Raw genomic sequence first — 15,192 nt, 5'->3', positions numbered from 1 at the left:
ATTTTTAAAAAAAATATGTGATTTTATTTACGTCTTAGTATAAATTATCAATTTAGAAAAACAAAACCAATTGATGCAAATTTATAAGAATTTTGTAAAAACTACTACTATTATTTATTTAAATTTTATATGATAAGTAAGAAAACATTTTAAAAAATAAAAATAAACTTTTAACATTAAAAATGCAATTTTAATTAGATGGTCCATTTCGAGTTAGGTCGTTTGAAAAATAAAAATGATACAACTAAATCCCCAAAAGGATAATTTTTAGGCGTAAAAGGTCCCACGATTTAGGAGTTTTTCTTCCCCGCCAACATCCGATTCTTCAGATTGGAAATCGAACTTGTAAGTATAATCTATTAAAAAAATATTTACTTTTTGTTGTTTTCGTATTGAATTTGTGATTTTTTTATGTTGAATTTGTTATGATTATTTCTGGGGGGAAAAATCGGATGACTCGAGAAAATTTTGTGATTTTGATGTGTTTTTTTCACATGGTTTGGATGAGTAAATGTCTATTCCAGTCTATGTATATAGTATATGAGTTTGTTCATTGAAAAGTCTTGAGGATTCTGGATGACTACTATTTTGTTGAATTTTCCACTTTGGCTGCCGATTCTGAAGTTGAAACTTGAAAATTTGAGTTTTTGAAGGTTGGAAATGTATTTTTCTTGGAAAAAGATAGAATTTTTACGAGGGGATGAGCAGTTTTTGGGAACTTCAAAATATATGAAAGTCGGATCAAATTTCATGGCCAAATAGATATTTGAAATAAGTTTTCAAAACTTGATCCAAAATCTATGGCGGTAACACTAGATAAGTTTTTATCGGGTCTGTCATGAAGTGATTTATTTTCCTTTGTATATAGCTTGAAGCCTATATTGTTTCTATTTTTATTTTGGCAGCTGGATGCTTGTAATACCTTGTTTACTTCAGCTTGATGAGGGTAGTAAATGTTTTCTCTTTAAAGGAACAAATTATCTTCTGTTTGATGATGTTTTCCTGCGGAGATTTCTATCTTTTCTTTTGATGCAAGGAGAGGTTTTAGAAAAAAACAGTTGTTTGAGCTAAAGAATGCTAAGAAAGACAATTTTTTACCAATATTGGGTTGTGGTGGGATGGTTGGGTCTTGAATTGAGCCCTGGTAGCGCTGCCTCTTGAAAAGGGCCTTGCAATGTGCGAATACGAATTAGTCAGGCTCCAATGCAGGTACCAGAACCAAGTGGGAAACCAACAAAAAAAAGAAGAAGACAAATTTGAAGTTTGGAAGTTTATTTATTTTTATTCCAAAGGAAGTTAGTAGGTTTTTTATGATCTTGATAGACATTTTAAATGACAGGTGAATCTTACCAAGGTCAGACTATAAAATGGTTTCTGAATTGATAAATGCCAATCCCATTGTGTATGAGAAGAAGGAGCGTCAAGCTAGGATTGCTCCAAGTACAGCTGAACATTCAGCTGAAATTATCGACCAGCTAGAAATTTTTGATATCCTTCTAAAGAATTGCATTCTACCTGTTATGTTTGACTTGAAACTAATCTTTCTATGATTAGGGACTATCTATGAGGCTAAAACCCATCCACTTCAGAATCTTTGAGTTAATATTCTCTCAAATACAATCATTCAGATTTCAAATGGAGCAGTACTAGCATACTAGAGTAGCGATACATAGAATACCTAGAGGAGGTCTTTGAATTCGCAAAGTAGAGTTAATTTCGTCTTACTTGTTTCTGATATTTATTTTTGTACTCTATAGCTCAATGTGAAAGATGAAGTGGAGAAAGAACCTTTTGCTCCTTTTCTTCGTAACTTTTTCTTATATTTATTAAAGGGACATGTCATTCTATGCAAACAATTAATGGAGAAAACCTTTTGCACCTTGGTGCGCGAAATATGTTTGCAAGCTTTCTCTTTTCTGGTACAAACTCTGTTAATATGACTTAAAGGTTCATGAATTGTGTTTGCAAGCTTTCTCTTTTCTTGTACAAAACTCTGTTAATATGATTTTAACTGTGAACAAGTCGTCCCTAATCCTCATGCTCCACCGGTCTGATGTAGCATATGGTACTCTGTCCAAACAAAGATAAACCAGGTTTTGAGATTCATCCATCTCCCAATCCTAGGAGTTCTCCCCTAGATTTCAAATTCTGTTGAACTTCCCCTTCATGTCTAATACGAATTTGTTGGATTGTCAGCTCTCTCTGGCATGAGATTCTATAATGTTCGGAAAGGAAAGCCTCAACTCACACCCTCCACATAAACGTTTTGGGGGGGAGGGTGAGAGAGGAGAGGGTTATGAGGGCATGGATTATTTCCTCTTTCAACATTTGTTTTACATCTTTTGTTCTTTTGTCCATGGCAATTCGAAGTGCGCATTGGTTTGCAATTCTTAGAAAATAGTAGAATATATAGGATCACATGTCATGAAAATTTCCAGGGTCATGTTGCTTCCGGTTCTGATCTGAGGTGTTACTGTTCAGTCTGAGATAGATTTATCTTTGTATACTTCCTATTCAATTAAAGTATGGGTCAGTGTAACTAATTGCTAACACGTGATTGCAATCTTCACTTTACTGCTTGATGAACTTTTGCATTATATCATACTTCTCCTTTTGCTTCACAAATGTCAGTGTCCTTCAACGAGTAACATGAGCAAGTATGAAGTTTAGTTTGTTCTGGTTAAATTAATAGATATGAATAGGTAATCATTCCTTAACATTCTTACACTACCTTAGAGATATAAAAGATCCAGAGCATCCCTATTCTCTGGAAGAGCTGAAAGTTATAACAGAAGATGCCATTGAGGTAGATGACAAGCGAAGCCATGTAAGGTGAGAGCTAAATCCATTTCATATGATTCTATTTTGATTCCTCGTAGTTGGCGTTTTCGTGTTGACTAAGAAGAGGAAGTTCTTCGATTTAGGGTCACATTCACGCCTACTGTGGAACATTGCAGCATGGCGACTGTTATCGGATTATGTTTACGTGTGAAACTTATGCGATGTTTGCCTTCACGTTATAAGGTATGCTTTATCACCCTTTTACTTAGACTAAACAGACTCGTGTGCGTTACAATCTTTCCCTGTAAAAAGCATATTACAGTTGATAGACTACTATGTTTTACAGATATGCTGTTATGATTTTATAGAAGTTATCAATTCCCAAAATCACAGAGTACTGGAGAAGACGTTCATACCTGTAACCAGTCTCTCTATAATATGTCAACATTCGAGTTGCATTTTTATACTACAAGAATCAACGACTTCTATTGGAAATCATTCTTTTGTTGGAATATTATGATTTTTTTTTTTATCATTGACGTTTCTTGTTGATATCTAGCTGTCAATTTAAATTGTTGGAAATGTTAATCTATTTGCAAGTTATCAGTTTGCTTGTTCCTTTAGTAATATATCCTTGTTGTGTTTCCAGGTGGATATTAGAGTAGCACCTGGGACTCATGCTACGGAAGCTGCAGGTATTGTCTCTCTGTATCTATCATACAACATCCAATATTTTAGTCACTATTACCAGTAAGCTCCAATTCTAAGCAGTCACTCTGCCAGCATTTGTCCCTTCTTTTTTGCTTCGACAAATGGGCATCATCCTTTTTCGAACAAAGTTCCTGAACTATAAATTATATTTGCTCTTCTTAGCATACCACACGGGCATAAAGCTGATTATGCATTTCTTTCCGTGTATATGGTGTTCACGCTTTTAGTTAATGCAAGTATATCCCAAAAGAAAAACATACAAGCTTCTTGTTGTTGATCATACGAGAGCTTTCTAGAGCATTACCAATGATCATTTGTTTTGTGATTGCAGTAAATAAGCAGTTGAATGATAAAGAACGAGTCGCTGCAGCATTGGAAAACCCTAACCTTGTCGACATGGTAGACGAATGCCTTGCTCCATCTCTTGAATGAGGAAGTGAGTTCTTGTTTAGTATGTGCAGATACAACTTGAAACACTTTCATCAAAAAGTCCCATGTTATATTATTTTGTTGTGGTTGTTTTTTGAACAGCGTTTCATTGGTTTTATTTAATTCATTATATTGATAATGTTGTTGTTTAGTGAAACTGTGAAATCACAATGTAGTTGGTTGGCATGAAATATGTTGTATCTTTTTTGTGAAGAGATACATGCAATATTCATATCATCATATCCACTTGGTATTTTCCATATTTACGATCATTCGGCTGTTGAAATCTATATTGCTCGGACTCTTTAAATACGGGTGCATGCATTCTTGGAGGAGGATCTGACACTAATGCCGTAATGCGACAGTATATTTAAAGAGTCCTAGCAACATAGAATAGAAAGACAGTGCAAGATTATGAAAAAAATTCAAAGGTGAAGAAAAGTTCACGACCCATGGATCTTCTACCTCCATGTGGCATTGCCCCGTTAGGCTTTCGCTCATTGCGGAAAATTCCCTTGCCTCCTGTAGAAGTCTGGGCTGTGTCTCTAAAATGCCTGTTCTATAATTAGTAGATATGACATATTGTATAAATTTATATACATAACACTCACCTGGGAACTTTGAGAAAAAATGAGCTAAAAATATCTAATAAAAATAATTTACCATATAATTATAAAGTGTTCAGATTCTCTATTAAAAGAGACCATAAACTCCAAATACAGCTGCTACAAACTTTAAAAACAACCAAAACTCTATTTTTACTTTTAATTTTTTTTAATAAAATAACTTTATTTGAATTATATAATATTTTTCTAAGAAGAATACATCCAAATTCCTAAAACTAATACAAAAAATATGATCAACTAAAACTTTGAAAATTTGAAATAAAATATTTTTTAAACATCTTTCTAACCAAACATCCCCTTAAAATGGTCGATGTATTCCGCATACTCTTCAATTGTGCACCCCTTAAATTTTTTTTTTATAAAATCTAAGTAGATCTAGAGATAAAATTTAAAGAGTGATCGATGTATAACGTATGCCACGTACTTACTAAACGTGTGGTTAGTTTAGTGTTATTGTTTTATTATTGGATGTCCCAATTTTGTGGCATGACATGTACGTTAACTTTATGTTGTGCCATCCATTTTTGGCCATGTTCACTTTTATCTTAATAGGACCAATTAGATTTTGAACCCGTGATAAGTTAATTAACAAGATTCATATTTATTTTGATAGATTTTTATATATAAATTGATGTTTTACAATAAAATAATTAAGTTTAGGTAAATTTGTATAGGTTTTTTGGGATATTTTTATTTTTCTATTTAAGCATTTACGACTTGAACCATTTTGCTTTGAACACTTAAGACTTGGTCCTTTTTTTAAAGCTCTTACAACTTGGATCTTTTTTTTTTCTTTTTGAGCACTTGCGACTTGAATCTTTGTTTTGTTTTTCTGTTTGAGCACTTACGACTTGGACCATTTTATTTATTTTTTTGTTTGAGCACTTACGATTTACATCATTTTTTTTATTTGAGCTACTTATTATTTGGATCATTTTTGGTTGTTTGTTTATATCTATATCGATGCATGTGACTAATTAAATTTGGTGAGGAAGATCTGAATGAATTTTGAGTTCAATTCTTCTTTTTATTTTTATGAATTTTGTAACAATTAATATACGCAATTTGAGATTACAAAAGTATATTCATAAAAGCAAAATTGGAAAATGAAGGAATATTGGGTGGCATTAAAGGCTCACCAGTTGAATGGTGATAGTTTATTAACCCTTTCACTGTGTTATAATCATCCTTCGTTAACTCGTTCAGTTTATTCGAATTCAATTATATTTTTTTTATTTTTTCTCGAAGACCATTTCGTAAGAGATCATTACGTATAAATTCATAACTTCTTTTTATGTAATTGACAAATAACGAGACATGAAATAAAATTTAATTCATCAATCAATAATAGAATTCATCAAAACATTTATCTATGCAATAGTAAAATCTTACATTTGATTGGAATTGTATAAATAAGTGAATAAATAACGATAAATTTTCTATTTGATTAAATTAAATATCATATCTACCTTCCTCCTGAATACTAATATTTCCTCCTCTATGTACACATCCTTTTTTGTATCTTCTAATGATTTGACTTTCTAATTTCAACTCGATTTCTCTAAATTAACTATTTCATTTTGTCATATTTGATTATAGATTAGAAAAAATGTCTTTTTTTCTGTATCTATCTTCTTATAAATAAAATCCTCCAATAACAAGCGGCATAATATTTAAATTTCGATAAATAATATAATTGATTCGTCTCTTTACCTTTTTCTCCTTTAAAATTATACTTTTATTTACAGTTGAGTTAAACATCATTACATACCTTTGATAAACACATTATATATCACGCTCTTATCTTTAGATGAAAGTCCAAAAATTTTCTCTTATGTACCATAATTTATTGAACTGTTTCCAATGATAACTCTGTAGGATGTGAGATTTGATAACCTGAATCCATAAATCTGTGACATATTAAAAAATAAAAAAACATATGAACGTGTTTTTAATTAGAGATTAAAGAAGGATTAACAAAATATTATCAAGGGGATTAATTAGGCAAAGTGGTTGGTGAGGTGATTAATTTTATTTTCTTTTTGGCTCCCATCATGATAGTCCTACAATTAAGATTTGTTATTGTCATTAAAAAAAAACATGATGTCATACATATGTGAAAATCATTATAATCTAAACAGCAAATGAGCTCTTTGCTTTTAGTTTTAAAAAAAGAAAAAGGTGATCGTAGGTGGTATTTCTTTTTTAAAAAAATCTTTGTGATTTAAAGATGTGATGAGGTTGTCTAAAGATATATTAATATTTAAATAAAAAGCTAAAATAAATAATTGTAAAGTATAAAACATGTTTATTATGATTTTAGAATGAGCCAATAAATAATTGAAAAGTTATTTGGATGGGTATGTTTTAATAAATAATTATTATTTAACGATATTTTTTACTTATAACTATTCATAATAACACATAACAATACTATAATAAATCTATACTATGTATTTGAAAGTAAATTATATATATAATATAAATGTATTATATTTTAAAATATATTAAACTTGTTTGGTAATAAACTGGAAAACAAAATATATTACAAGTATGTTGAAATGTATCATATATCAATAAAATTTATATTATATATATTTCATAAATTATTATGCATAATATATATATTGAAATTATCAGTATGGTGCTACAGTTAATTTTAGCTATAAAAACCCATCAAAAAATTCAGAATTTTGATATTACCAAACATGGCAAAAAAAAACTATGTTTTACACTATAATTTACTGTTAATTTCTTTGTTGGCNAAATTCAGAATTTTGATATTACCAAACATGGCAAAAAAAAACTATGTTTTACACTATAATTTACTGTTAATTTCTTTGTTGGCATTTTTGTTTTTGTTAACAGAAGGGGCACCTCAGAGTGCACTGGTAACTCAACTCCCTGGCTTCAATGGCACTTTTAACTCAAAACATTATGCTGGGTTTGTATTCTTTTTGATAAAAAGATGTAAACTTTATATTGATTTTTGTATTTTTCTGAATGTTTCTTGAAAATGGGGTTTCAGGTATGTTAATATAGATGAAAGTCATGGCAAGAATTTGTATTACTACTTTGTTGAATCTGAAAGAGACCCATCAAATGATCCAGTTGTTCTTTGGCTTAATGGTGGACCTGGTTGTTCAAGCTTCGATGGATTTGTCTATGAGCATGGTAGGTAATAACCCCTTTGTCGGAAAATTGCATTTTACATACAAGGTTGAATCTTTTTTACGTATATATAGTAGATAAAGATCCCCTTTTGACATAGAGTGAGCTAGGACTAACAGCGCGTTTGATTAATGTTCACGATATAAGTGTATTTTCCCAGTGACGGAGCCAGAAATTTCTTAAAGGGTGTCCAAAAATAGCAATTTGTTATGTTAAGGGTGTCCAAAATAGGTTATTTAATCATTTTGTATATCATGTTACTTGTATATATGCTATTTTTTTCCGATGAAGGGTGTTGGACACCCTTGACACTATATGGCTACGCACTGACACGTTGTAGTTGATAACCTTCCTTATTCTTCTTGTTAGTAGTTCCATTTTTGTGGAAGCAGACACTAATGTTTGTATCATAGTAAACTGTCTACATCCCTAACCCTGCTTACATGGCGATGGTTAAAATTAAAAGATGTGAATTGAAAAATGTAGTCCATAGAGATGCATTTACTAGTTTTTTTTTTGTAACAAGGAAGGGTACTTGTTTACATTGCAGGGCCTTTTAATTTTGATTTTGGAGAGCCAAGTGGTAGCCTGCCTTCTCTGCATAACAATCCATACAGTTGGTCCAAGGTTATTATTTGTGTTGATTCTACTTTTATCATATACTTACATTTCATTAGCCACTCATTATGATTTGATTCTTCCAGGTTTCCAATATAATATATCTGGACTCTCCTGTTGGCATTGGATTGTCTTACTCGAACAATAAATCTGACTACGTGACAGGAGACTTAAAGACTGCATCTGATAGCCACACATTTCTCCTCAAGGTAACTACATAAACTTGAGTCCATACTTAAATTTACTAGTTTTACGCTAGCAATCAACCTACTACAACGTGAGCAGCTTATAGTTCTAAGTTTTATAGTTGTTCTGTATAGTAAAATTCATTTATTTCTTTGTCCTTCTAACTCGTTCGTGGTTCAACTAAATGATGCTCTCTCTCTCTCTCTTTAGTGGTTTGAGATCTATCCAGAGTTCCTCATGAACCCATTTTACATATCTGGAGAGTCTTATGCTGGAATATACGTACCAACTCTGGCTTCTGAAGTAGTAAAAGGTAATCATGTATTGGTTGTTGCTACTGCTAGGGCAGGGGATAGACAAACTTACCTTCTGATACCTGTCTTTTAGGTATTGATGCTGGAGTAAAGCCTGATATCAACTTTGAGGTATAATACGTTTGAAGATTTTCACGTGTTAACTAGTTGTATAGGCTGTAAACTCTTTACGTTCTATTGCGGACAGGGTTACATGGTGGGAAATGGAGCGACAGATGACTACACAGACGGTAATGCTCTAATTGGATTTCAACATGGTATGGGCCTCATTTCAGATCAATTATTCGAGGTATTTGCTTCTTCTTGTTTAAGTTTATTGCTTGAATCATTTGACATGTTCCAACTTATTGTAGCATAACACATATTGGAGCCTTACTAGCTTATGATATATATGAGAAGGTTTATCAAACATAGATGAAATTGCCTGAAGATAGTTGTCAATTTTAATCCGCCAAAAAAGATGTCACAACTGTTCTCTGATTATTCTGTTTTCATGCTCAGGAAGTTAATGCTGCATGCAATGGAAATTTCTACGAACCATCGCGAGAGGAATGTATAAAGATATTTCAGAAAATTGATCTGGTAAGGTGTTGTCATTTTGTCAAGACAACAATTCATTGTTCTGCTTTAGCCTTTATTGACCCAAATCCACCTTTTTGCCTATTGCAGGTACTTAGTGATATAAACATCTATGACATTCTAGAACCGTGTTACCACAGCAAAGAACCTAGTTTAATTACCACTAATAGCTCAAGATTGCCTATGAGCTTTCGTAAACTAGGCGAAACAGAAAGGCCTCTTCCTGTCAGAAAAAGGATGTTTGGCCGTGCATGGCCTTTTAAAGCTCCAGTAAAAGAGGGACGTGTCCCAACTTGGCCGGAGATTCTCAATGGTGTAGCAGTCCCTTGCACTGTAACTCACTCTTCATCTTTTGTTTGTTCTCTAATGGTTATCCGTTTAACTAATTTTACATCAAAACATCATGTCCATTGCTCTACCTATGCATACTGTTTTACCTTTTAAGCATTCTTATGCACTTTTAAGTTCAGCTGTTGTAAATTTTAAGCTCTTTCAAGCTTATATTGTTCCCTCTTTTAGAATCATGGTGGTTTAATCTTGAACAGACACATTATCTGAAATGAAAATATGCAGGATGATCGTGTTGCTACTGTGTGGCTCAACAATGCAGATGTTCGTAAAGCTATTCATGCAGAACAGACAACTGTGATAGGTCCCTGGGAGCTATGCACTGACAAAATAATTATGTATCATGATTCTGGAAGCATGATTCCGTATCACAAAAATCTCACAGCTCGGGGCTATCGAGCAGTCATATACAGGTTCAATAGATTACTAAGTCTCTAACTTCAAAACTTGAATTTTGATGTGATATTTTCTCTATCAAAGTAACTATAACATGTTCTTCCACTATACTCTGCCTAAGGAAAATGTTGTTAGTGAACATGTACCTGATCAAACACAAATTATCTGAGAACTTTTTGATGTTATAACCAGAAAAATTATGTTCATTTCTGGTTTGTTGCAGTGGGGATCACGATATGTGTGTACCATACACTGGTTCAGCACTATGGACAAGATCTCTTGGATATCCGATCGTGGATGAATGGAGGCCTTGGTATGTGAATGAACAAGTTGCAGGGTATGTTTGCGTTTTCACCTTCTAAATCCTCTTTATGTTTAACTAGTACTGTTGCAATTCTGCAATATCCATTTCAAATGCTTAATCTTTTGTGCAGTTTCATACAAGGTTATGCCAACAACCTCATTTTTATGACTGTTAAGGTATGTTCATATCAAGAAAAACATTCAATTTTCTGTTTTTGTTTTTCCTTTCTTTGATCTAAATTGATTTCGGATATGTTCAGGGAGCTGGACACACCGTGCCAGAGTACAAACCACGAGAGGCGTTGGCGTTCTACTCTCGCTGGTTAGAGGGCAAGAAGATATGATAATATGAATAATGAAGATTGAATTGGAAGAGTGGCTAGAGGGCAAAAATAATATATATGAATAATGAAGACTGAATTAGAAGACATTAACTCCAATTATTTCAGAGATTTTTCTATGATAATATTGGATTTTTATCATGAATTTCAGTTTGCAATAAGGAATTAGTATTTGTATGTTATCAAATGTACCTTGTGTCTGTTGAGTCATGCATGCTCATATTAATAAACTATTAATATTAATTAAAAATTATAAGATTATAAAAATACTATCCAAAATAGATATGTGCATATATTTTTAGGATTTTTTTCTACTAGAGTACCAAATATAATATAATAAAAATTTTATTTTAAAAAGAGTCTTGCGGCGGTATGTAAAATTATTTTCAATATGTATATATCTAACATAAAATGGGAAAAAATTTAAAAGCGAAAGGTTAGGCGGAGTGGGAAATTTTTTTTTTTTTTAAAATAAAATAATATCTAATTTAGTACTTTAAAGGATAAAATAATATCATCAACGTCGAATTTAATGAATCTAATGGGTTTAAAATCTCTGCTTAAAACGATACCTAATGTCTATGTGCGCAAGAGGAGTCTACCCTTGCGAGAAAAAAATGATGGATTAGTGGGAATTGATTTGAGACTGAGAAATCAAAAACTAAGAATTTGATATGTGTATTGACAAGCTGTAGGCCATCCATTTTAATGTAGTCCGGAGCCTAAAGGGTGAAAAATGTTAACAAAATTTTCAAAATGGTATATAAAATTATTTTTTTACTAAAACAGTAAAATCACTAAGGAAGCAGCGATTTTGTCCGCCGGAGTTTTGAAAAATCGCTGCTACAGCAGCGATTTGTACATTTGCATTTTTTTAAAAAAAAAAAATTAAAAACAAATCGCTACAATTGCAGCGATTTATATAATTTTTTTTANGTTTGAGAAACGCACTTCAGTAGTGACTGTAATAAACTCTCTCTTTCTCTTAAAGAGTATGAGTTAAGGTATAACTCAAACTCAAGAAACACGCCATTAAAATGGAGTCCGGAGCAAAGGGTGAAAAATGTTAACAAATTTTTCAAAACGGTATATGAAAATATTTTTTTATCAAAACGAAAAATCGCTGAGAAAGCAGCAATTTTATCCGTCGAAGTTTTAGAAAATCGATGCTATAACAACGATTTATACATTTACATTTAAAAAAAAATAAATTAAAATACGTAAATCGCTGCAAGTTACATAATATATATTTTTGTAATTTTAAAGGAAATTGCTTACATAATGGAGTCTCTCGGAGTAAATGCCTATCGAATTTCCATTTCTTTGGAGTAGAGTTTTACCTAATATGTTTCTTTTTTCTTTCTTTCTTCATTATAACTTATTAGGCATTTAATAAAATTAGGTATTAAATGATCATTTAATAAAAATTTAGGTAAATCGCTGTAATTTGCAGCGATTTACTTTAAAATTATATATATATATAATTTTAAAGTAAATCGCTGCAAATTACAGCGATTTACCTAAATTTTTATTAAATGATCATTTAATACCTAATTTTATTAAATGCCTAATAAGTTATAATGAAGAAAGAAAGAAAAAAGAAACATATTAGGTAAAACTCTACTCCAAAGAAATGGAAATTCGATAGGCATTTACTCCGAGAGACTCCATTATGTAAGCAATTTCCTTTAAAATTACAAAAATATATATTATGTAACTTGCAGCGATTTACGTATTTTAATTTATTTTTTTTTAAATGTAAATGTATAAATCGTTGTTATAGCATCGATTTTCTAAAACTTCGACGGATAAAATTGCTGCTTTCTCAGCGATTTTTCGTTTTGATAAAAAAATATTTTCATATACCGTTTTGAAAAATTTGTTAACATTTTTCACCCTTTGCTCCGGACTCCATTTTAATGGCGTGTTTCTTGAGTTTGAGTTATACCTTAACTCATACTCTTTAAGAGAAAGAGAGAGTTTATTACAGTCACTACTGAAGTGCGTTTCTCAAACTAATAAGGGATAATTAGATATGAAACTCACGCTTTCAATAATTTAGATATAAAAATAAAATTATTTCTTAAAATATATTTTTGACATTTATCTCAAAAATATGAAAAAACATAACTTTAATTACAATTTTGAATTGTTCTAAATAAAATATATTTTTACATTTTTTTTAGACCAAACATCCCGTTGAAAAATCTAAAAGTATATTTAGTGATAAATTTTTTAAATGATGGATGTGCTCCACATACTTTTTAGATGTCATCTCTTAAAAAGCTAAAAATTTAAGAAGTGATCGATATATTTAGCACATTTTAAATGTGAGTTTTATTTAGTGGTTGTTTATTGTTATTCTTGTCCTTTATATCTTTTAGGACCAATCTGGATTTTGAACATGTGTCATAAGTTCATTAATAAGATTCATCTACTTTACATACATCTTTATTCAGAATTTAAATCTTATATTATTTAATTTTTAAAATTTTAGTATTGATTTCATAATTATTGAAGTTATATTTAAATTCAATTTTTATTATATTTTGATAAACTTTTACATATAAATTGATATTTAAATTATTAAATTTAGGTGAATTTGTATTTTTTTTTTTTTGAGATATTCATATGTTTTTGTTTGAACACTTACAACTTTTATCATTTTTTTTGTTTGAGCACTTACGGTTTGGACCATTTTTGTTGTCTTATTCTTTTCGAGCACTTTCGTAAAACTTGCACCATTTTTTTTTGTTTTTCTTCTTACTGAACACTTACGATTTGAACCATTTTTATTTTATTTTTTCAGTTTTACACTAATGACTTGGATTATTTCTGTTTTGTTTAGCACTAACAAATTATTTTTTTTATGGGAAAGAGTTTGAATTTAATCCTTCTTTTCATATATTTATTATTACGAAGTCCCTAACAATTCATATACGCACTTTGATAATATAAAAGTATATTAGTAAAAGAATGGAAAAGGAAGAAATATTGAATGGTTATATTTTATTAAACTCTTTCACTTTATTATACGATAAATTTTCTGTTTTGATGATTAAACTACGTGGAAAGTATAACAAACTACTACTTTTCATATTTTAATTAATTTAAGATAATTTTTTATATTTATAAAAAATAGTACTAAAGTTTAGTTAGAATATCAAAAAAGAAAATGGTTAACTTTCATAATTTCATCTGTATTGTATAACTGAGATTATGGGAGTAACATATATTATTTGATAATTACATTGAGAGTATTATAAATTACAATAATTAACAACTTCAAATATTTGAAAAACATATTAAAACGTGATTAATTTTTAAAATTTCACATGTGTCACATAAATTGAAAAAAAAGATAAAAACATATATTATTTAAAAATTAATTAAAAGTATTATAAATCACAACTTAAAATATTTAAAACTCGATTTCTCTCTCCTTCAAACTCATACTATTGTCTACATTGATTTAGAATTCATAACATCCATTTAACAGATATTATATATTGAGCTTTTATTATTAGATGAATGTTAGATGAAATTTCTCTTATATATCTTATCATTATATAGACTTCATAAATGAACTTAACAAATTTTTTGAATATATTTTATTTTACTTTAAACATGTATTTTGTTGACTCGTCTCTCTTTATTATACTTGTGAATAAATTTATAATCTAAATAAGCAAAATAAGCTTTTTGCTTAAAAAAAGAAAATGAAAAAGGGATCGTAGGTGGGAGGCTTTTCACTATAAAAACAAATATAGCATCAATAATTGCAAATAATTATTTTTTTAAAAAAATAATTTATCCTATTAAGATGTGTGAGATTTTTAAAAATAAACAAAAAAAGGCTAAAATTGGAAGATTGTCAAATATAAGGCATGTTTATAGTATTATTTCCAATAAAGTCAATAAATAAATAATAGTATCACGTAAATAATAGTATTATGATTTTGCTTATATGTTAGGGATGCTTGGTTCCTACTTTATATTTATCTTTAAAAATCATAAATACCATATGTCTTGTTTATTCAATACACTATTTTTAAAAAAAATTCCAAACTTATAAACTTAAAATTTTAATTTTAATTTTCCATCGGAATCAAAGAATACATAGGAAGCTATACAATAACATAATAGATATGCTAATTAATTAATAAAAAACAAATTGGTAAACATTTATAAATTGTTCTTTTTTTAAAAAAATAATAATTTATATATAGAAGAGGTATTTAATCTTGAAAAGAATAATTTTCTATTGGTTTTTTTAAAGCATAAATTTTTAGCTTTCTATACGGCTACGTAAAAAATGTTCCTATTTTTATTTAAAACCAGTTTTAGTGATTTATTAAACACTTAGGAGCCGTTTGATTACTTATTAGA

General features: G+C 29.9%; 2 protein-coding genes across 3 annotated transcripts; both read left to right on the top strand.

The window, feature by feature from the left end:
* The first annotated feature begins 190 nt into the window (after positions 1–190).
* LOC107021414 (protein AE7-like) lies at positions 191–4,161 on the top strand. Its single transcript, XM_015222072.2, has 6 exons — positions 191–345; positions 1,340–1,488; positions 2,727–2,832; positions 2,925–3,024; positions 3,431–3,476; positions 3,824–4,161. The coding sequence occupies exons 2-6, from the start codon at positions 1,368–1,370 to the stop codon at positions 3,922–3,924; spliced, it is 474 nt and encodes a 157-aa protein (XP_015077558.1). The 5' UTR covers positions 191–345; positions 1,340–1,367; the 3' UTR covers positions 3,925–4,161.
* Positions 4,162–7,318: 3,157 nt separating this feature from the next.
* Positions 7,319–11,009, top strand: LOC107023582 (serine carboxypeptidase-like 20). Of its 2 annotated transcripts, XM_015224316.2 has the most exons (13): positions 7,319–7,491; positions 7,576–7,721; positions 8,269–8,345; positions 8,423–8,545; positions 8,733–8,835; positions 8,910–8,947; positions 9,024–9,125; positions 9,338–9,418; positions 9,506–9,748; positions 9,989–10,176; positions 10,383–10,496; positions 10,594–10,639; positions 10,723–11,009. In XM_015224316.2, exons 1-13 carry the CDS (start codon positions 7,340–7,342, stop codon positions 10,804–10,806), a joined length of 1,497 nt encoding a protein of 498 aa, XP_015079802.1. In that variant the 5' UTR covers positions 7,319–7,339; the 3' UTR covers positions 10,807–11,009. The 2 variants fall into 2 exon arrangements, with proteins under 2 accessions (XP_015079802.1, XP_015079803.1); XM_015224317.2 differs by lacking the exon at positions 7,319–7,491 and having other exon boundaries at positions 7,604–7,725.
* Positions 11,010–15,192: the final 4,183 nt, after the last annotated feature.

This window comes from Solanum pennellii, chromosome 6, assembly GCF_001406875.1.
Source record: "Solanum pennellii chromosome 6, SPENNV200".
Lineage (NCBI taxonomy): Eukaryota > Viridiplantae > Streptophyta > Magnoliopsida > Solanales > Solanaceae > Solanum > Solanum pennellii.
The sequence above is the reverse complement of the archived record's forward strand: the minus strand, read 5'-3'. Positions and strand labels throughout refer to the sequence as shown.

Bases quoted from the DNA above. Each gene is read 5' to 3' on its own strand.
- LOC107021414 (XM_015222072.2), top strand. From the start codon at position 1,368: ATGGTTTCTGAATTGATAAATGCCAATCCCATTGTGTATGAGAAGAAG. The intron at 2,833-2,924 runs GTGAGAGCTAAA...TCTTCGATTTAG, and splicing joins GACAAGCGAAGCCATGTAAG to GGTCACATTCACGCCTACTG. The intron at 3,477-3,823 runs GTATTGTCTCTC...TTGTGATTGCAG, and splicing joins TCATGCTACGGAAGCTGCAG to TAAATAAGCAGTTGAATGAT.
- LOC107023582 (XM_015224316.2), top strand. From the start codon at position 7,340: ATGGCAAAAAAAAACTATGTTTTACACTATAATTTACTGTTAATTTCT. The intron at 9,419-9,505 runs GTAAGGTGTTGT...TGCCTATTGCAG, and splicing joins TATTTCAGAAAATTGATCTG to GTACTTAGTGATATAAACAT. The intron at 9,749-9,988 runs GTAACTCACTCT...GAAAATATGCAG, and splicing joins GTGTAGCAGTCCCTTGCACT to GATGATCGTGTTGCTACTGT.